Here is a 6223-nt window from a genome sequence, read left to right as displayed (position 1 = left end):
ATAGGAGATTACGTTTACCTAACAAACGAAAATAGAAAAAAATTAGATCCAGTCTACATAGGACCATTTACAATCGTAGAAATCACGGATACAAATTGCGTTATAAAACATAATCAGACAGGAAAAATCACAACGGTACATAAAAACCGATTAAAACAGTTTTAGTGAATAATGCACTCATTCGTAAAAAACTCAATCGTACATTATTCAAAAAGGGTGGAGGTGTAGCATGCACATGCACATGCTATACTGTCTATAATCAATTCACACGCAATTCTCATCACACTTAAAAACACAAATTGTCAACACCACACAACACACAAAAAAGGATAAAATAACCACTCAAGAAATTAACACAACCCAAACCACATAAATAACCTTACGCCAGGAATTATAAGTCAGCAGAAAAACCCTTGTCCAAAAACACTTAAAACACACAACCCGCACACAGCCCCGTAGGTGCGAAAACAGCAGAAAAACATTACCCAGCACAAAAACGTTTCAAGTGCGTAAAGCGTAAAAACAATAACATTGCATAATAGCAACCATCAGTTCATAAATAATGAAATAGGAGACAACGTACCCTCGTGTGTACAAACGTAACCGTTAACTGCAAGCGTCGGAAACAAAACACCGCGTAAGCATAAGAACTCAAGAACTGACCTAACAGAATAATTACAACCATATGTTAAACCAAAAAACCTAACCCTCAGCATAACCGACACAAAGCGAAAGTAAACGCAAAATCGAATTGAAGAAAGGTACCGTATAAATAAAGATGCAAGATGAGACCAGGACAGTCAGAGACAGTTAGAATCACAGTTACGCACAGTACGTGCAGTCGTGAAGTGATACTGTTAAATCTTTGTCGGTCAAGTCTTGACTTGTAAAACTAAAGCGAGATGTGTAATTAATTTAATCGTGTTAGTCCTCTACCTGAAACATCGATGATATTCAGGAAACATCCGAAAACTCCACCTTCGTGCTTACAAATATACCTGAAGAGTGATGTCTATAGTATGGCATTGTTGAACTACCCGTCGCGTCCGAACCAACTTATTACACCGTATTAGCGACAAAGGCCCCCGGAAAGATGGTCGTTGGGGCCCCGTGGCTGGTGAACCATTTGCCCTCCCCCCTCCCCCTCCCATGCCGCCAACAATTTTAGGCCTGTGACCGATGATCGTAGGGGTTCCATGGCTACCCCCCCCTCCATCCACCTGCAATTTAAGTATACTGTTCAATTTATCTCCCAACAGCTGTGTGCCAGTACCCCCTCCTACCGGTCATTAGTTACCATTTACAGGGGCCTCAACTCGTCTTTCCGGCTTTCAAGAAAACCTTCCTTTCTTCGACCGATGGATCATAACATTCCGGAAGAGCATACATTCCGCGACAGTTTTGCATACACACGCACACTCACACCCATGCGCAGGATGCTCAGCATATCTATGTAATCCACAACATACGAAAGCAAAAGCATAGTGTTATGCTTAATGCTTAGCACGTTGAGTTCAATGGCAGGCCGCAGGGACTGCCAGTGAACTTTCCAGTATACCGATTTCACAATCAGCTTGCCTTCTAGATGCCGGCGGGAAGGAAAGTTGATGAAAATCAGCGCCGGGTTGAATGTGTTAATGCGGATTAGGGTTCTGCGCATTGCACATCAAACCCTCCAGCGTGAGCTAGCGATTCCGTAGTCATTTTTACGTTGCAACAATTGAACTTATAGCGCTTTTTTGGTTTGATTTGTGAAAATGCAACTTCATCGCTGCAATGTTTGTTAACGGCTTTTTTAAGCGCCACAACAGCTCGCGAGCATTGACCACACGCGAGAAAGAGATGGCGCTATGGAGGGAAAAAGCACGGACGACGGCTGACAGCGATTGGCCGTCTGACGCAAGGTGTATGGATATTAGGAGGTGAAGTGCTTCAGAGCAAATTTACATTTCACGACTTGACATAACAATACTGGGTGCTCCGGTATTAAAATCGGGAAGGGCTGGAGCGGGGTATAGAAAATTGTATGCGATTTGACATAACAATATTCAATGATGGCGCCCGGCAAACGCGCTAATAATTCACCTTCTAAATAAACACACCTTGGTCTGACGCACCAACACATCCAAACCTTCGACAGGGCGTTCAGGCGAGGGGTATGAGGCGGAGCCAGGGACGGGAAGCTCGACGAGCTGCTTGACAAATTTGCCGTAGGAGAGAAAAAGATGGCATGATAAAATTCTCCGAACGCCATGATTTCTTCCGTCGCTTTGCACAGCGGGTATATAGAAGAAGATATCATGTAACGATTTTTCTAATCAACTCGCTAAGTTTAATGAGCAATTTCAGGTAATATCATATGTTTAATTTTCTTATAACTTAATTTAAGGTTAACATTGTCTATTCTATTACTAAAAGAATCAGAATGCTTTAAATGTTTGTGTCAAACGAAAAAAGAACAACAAATTTTGTTGAAATGTTTGTTTCAAATAATTTGAAGTTTTAACGTCATATTGAAGTGTAAACGTCATAAAAAGATAAAGGCCCAAAGATATACTTTACTAACACACTTACATTATCGGCAGCATGGGTTAGATATTTTACCATAAAGGTGCTACACTCAAACAGACAAATTGTGATATAGCGCATGCGCAACAAATACATTACAAAAAATGAAACAAGGGAGAAACATTGGAATAGAATGTACTGGTTGTTAAATGGATTAATGATATTAGTAAAGCTTTCACAGAAGGTACGTCTTAGCTCTAAACAATTTATGTACATCATGTAACTGTGACCAAACACGTTAACGGTGAATATCGATAGCATTTATCGTTTATCCACAGTTTTATTTGGGAAATGTTGTGTGTATACAGCATCTCGGTGATGTGTTACTCAACACGCTGGTGTAATAAAATGAATGATATGGTTATTACTTTCGACGCATACTAGATATTCTGAATTTTAAAGTGTATTTTAAATAATTTTTTTTGAGAAGTGCAACTTAACTAAACAGTGTAAGTGTCCCAGTAAAACCAACTTTTCTAGAAGATAATATGAAAATATTTGACCAGGATGTAGGTCCAGGATAGGTTCTTTCAGGTTTCAACAGAAAGTCTCCAGTTTTGCAGCTATTCAACAGTTTGCTCAGTACTGTTTAGCCACTTTGGTATACACCCCTTCTACTATAGGTGAATTTATAATTTAATTACTTTTTTTCATTATCTTGTACATGGAATAATGCGAGTATGGAAAGCTCTCTACAGTAATCGAGTAATTGCGAAACGATTGATAATGTAGATTGTATAATTACATCACTGCTTAGTTTGATAAGATGTATATGGTCGCACACTAGAGCTTAATTCAATACACAGGGTACTGTTAAAGTATTCGATACAGCTAAAATATTTTGAAGGTCTCACATAAATGATATGAAAATATAAGTATTCATACTGTTTTCACTGGGTTTATAATAATACCATGCAGTTTGTGCTGTACAATCATTATTTAAATCCTGCGGAATATGATTGGTGGTGTATTTAAGATATGTGATATAATTAAGAATGATATAAAGCATAGAACATAATGTGAATATTATACTTTTACAGATATAAAACGACGTTAAATTAAATACTCTGCGTTTAGCAAAATTGTGCAATAATCAATATCACCATCACGATGATATATAAAACATCAAACCCTTATAAGGGATGTTTTAACACAACAGATAATAGTGTGAGTATACTATCATGCGACCATTACATTACTAATACGCTGTCTTACACAAGTTTGTTTTATTTTTATTTATAGGCTGAATATTTCTGGCAAAATTCATCAGTGTTTTATCCAATAATTTTGATACTATTTATCAGTAGCGTGAATGGAGCAAATCAGTTGCATATTGGTGGCATCTTTCCTATAGCAGGAAAGGGTGGTTGGCAAGGAGGACAAGCCTGCATGCCAGCCGCCAAGCTTGCTTTACAGGACGTGAATGAAAATCCGGATCTCTTGCCAGGATTTAATTTAACACTACACAGCAACGACAGTGAGGCGAGTGATAGGCAAAACCTCGGTAGTATTACTATTGATAATCGAAAACAAATCTGCTATTTTACAGTGTGAACCAGGCTTGGGAGCAAGCGTCATGTATAATTTATTGTACAACTCCCCTCAAAAACTCATGCTATTAGCAGGGTGTAGCACTGTCTGCACAACTGTGGCAGAGGCAGCCAAAATGTGGAATTTGGTAGTGGTAAATATTATCTATATCTATCTATCTGTTATTGTTATTATTATCTATTATTTATATATACTAATTATTTGAACCGGTTATAGGGATATGCATCAGATTTTCGGGGACTTGCGCAATGTCAGTAGAGTTCACGGCTATGTCATATTGTGCTAAGTTTGAGGGAAATCAATGTTTTGATAATTAACACAAACTTTTGAACACTTTTTGAAGGATTTATTTGCTTTGAATGGATCATATTGCCTATGCCTATCCAGTATTGCCAACGTACAATTTTTCCCAGTTTATTTCATAAGTTTCACATCGCGGTGTTTTGCGAGTATTATTCTCACTAACTCTCTCAAATTCACCTCACACTCTCTCCTGTTTCTATTCGTTCCTAAGGTGAATTTCACCTTCTAATAAGATGAATCTAATTAACGAAACGTGTATTGATTATTTTAAAATTATTTTATGGTTTAAGATTGTGCCTTAATAGATAACCCTCTCCTTATCCATCCTTATCGGACATTCAGTTAATGGCGATTTATGTCAGAGATTCTTCTTCTTCTTCTTCTTCTTCTTTGGGACAACAGTGCCACCAATTTTGATGGTTTAGGTCTGCCTTAGCCGCTAATAGTCTTGGCCATCTGCTACCAAATCGATTTGCCCATAGCAGGATGGTCGGTCCTAAGTTTGAGATGATCGATCCATACGGGACATAAGCCTATGACCATCATGTTGTAAAATTGTACCACTAGACCGACCGAAATTCATGTGTTGAAATTATTGCTTTATTCCATAGCCAGTTGGATACAAATAATTCAATCTAATCAGTTTTAATGTAGGGATAGAGACTCGAATGTATTGATAAGTTAAAATATATATTTTTCCTTGCACTAAATTGTGAAGAATCTCTACAGTCAGTCCAAAAAGTATTTGTCTAGCTGAATATTTTACAGAAAAAGGCGAATTATGGCCGCAATACGTATGGGGCGATAAAAGTGATGATGAGGTTTGATAAAGGGACCATCAATACACACGTTTTGCTAAAAAATAAGCATTTAAATAGTGCAATAGCAACCAAAATACATTAAAAAAAAAGTCGTTTGATGGCCGCGCAAAAAGTATTCGTCCATCTAGCTTTTTAATTATTTGCGCTGGATAAACACTACGTAAGGTAAATGTACCAATAGTGGTGCAATTTGTAGTGCTACAGATGTGTTTTAATGGATTTAAATTGTCAGGAAGGACAATTTATTAATATTTTAACACATAGCAATTGGAATATGTTTTATCTTTGCAATCAAAACCATTTTTACCATGAAACACATCAAATTTACGAAAAATACATATTTTTGTGACTGCTTCATTGTACCTATAATGGTGGTATGGTTCCTATAGTCGTCGTATTGTGTTCCTATAGTGGTGGTAAACAAAGATGCATTAAAAACAGTGTATAATATCAATGGAACTTAGTTTCGAAGCTGTTTTCGTATGAACAGCAAGGATTACTGCCATAATATTGATTTCATACGTATTTGATCGTAAAAAATATATATATTTGATCGATTAAACTATTTACTAAAGTACTGCATCACACCTGTCGTCAACCTACACCCGGAAGAGTGTGCTTGATTTGAAGTCAATTTTTCATTCAGCAATATAAGCGAATTTTGGCCTGTTTTTTGGTAAATTACCTACATAAAACTCATTTCTGTTGCTTATTTTAGTGAAAACAGTACGACATGTCAAAAATATCCTCGAAAAAATCTAAACCGACCTGTTTTTATTGATTTTATAACTATAACCACTATAGAAACATGCCTTTTTGGTGTACAGTATCGGACAGAATGATAGGACCCTAGTGTTTTCAACGCAGCATGCACCCGTTTGGACAGGTTTATGTGTATGTGTGTGTGTGTGTGTGTGTGTGTGTGTGTGTGTGTGTGTGTGTGTGTGTGTGTGTGTGTGTGTGTGTGTGTGTGTGTGTGT

At 37.4% G+C, this 6223-nt stretch overlaps 1 protein-coding gene across 4 annotated transcripts; it reads left to right on the top strand.

Annotated features, from left to right (window-relative positions):
- Positions 1–2631: 2631 nt before the first annotated feature.
- On the top strand, positions 2632–5179 carry LOC121600817 (gamma-aminobutyric acid type B receptor subunit 1-like). Of its 4 annotated transcripts, none has more exons than XM_041929585.1 (5): positions 2632–2752; positions 3609–3735; positions 3811–4050; positions 4118–4252; positions 4336–5179. In XM_041929585.1, the coding sequence occupies exons 2-5, from the start codon at positions 3679–3681 to the stop codon at positions 4375–4377; spliced, it is 474 nt and encodes a 157-aa protein (XP_041785519.1). In that variant the 5' UTR covers positions 2632–2752; positions 3609–3678; the 3' UTR covers positions 4378–5179. The 4 variants fall into 4 exon arrangements, with proteins under 4 accessions (XP_041785519.1, XP_041785522.1, XP_041785521.1 ...); XM_041929588.1 differs by having other exon boundaries at positions 2634–2752; positions 4825–5179; XM_041929587.1 differs by having other exon boundaries at positions 2737–2812.
- The last annotated feature ends 1044 nt before the right edge of the window (positions 5180–6223 follow it).

Source organism: Anopheles merus, unplaced genomic scaffold (genome assembly GCF_017562075.2).
Source record: "Anopheles merus strain MAF unplaced genomic scaffold, AmerM5.1 LNR4000007, whole genome shotgun sequence".
NCBI lineage: Eukaryota > Metazoa > Arthropoda > Insecta > Diptera > Culicidae > Anopheles > Anopheles merus.
Note: the sequence above shows the minus strand (reverse complement) of the source record. Positions and strands in the feature narration are given on the sequence as shown.

Coding starts and splice junctions, on each gene's coding strand:
- LOC121600817 (XM_041929585.1), top strand. CDS start 3,679: ATGATATATAAAACATCAAACCCTTATAAGGGATGTTTTAACACAACA. Junction 4,051..4,117: donor TACACAGCAACGACAGTGAG/GCGAGTGATAGG, acceptor GCTATTTTACAG/TGTGAACCAGGCTTGGGAGC. Junction 4,253..4,335: donor AAATGTGGAATTTGGTAGTG/GTAAATATTATC, acceptor AACCGGTTATAG/GGATATGCATCAGATTTTCG.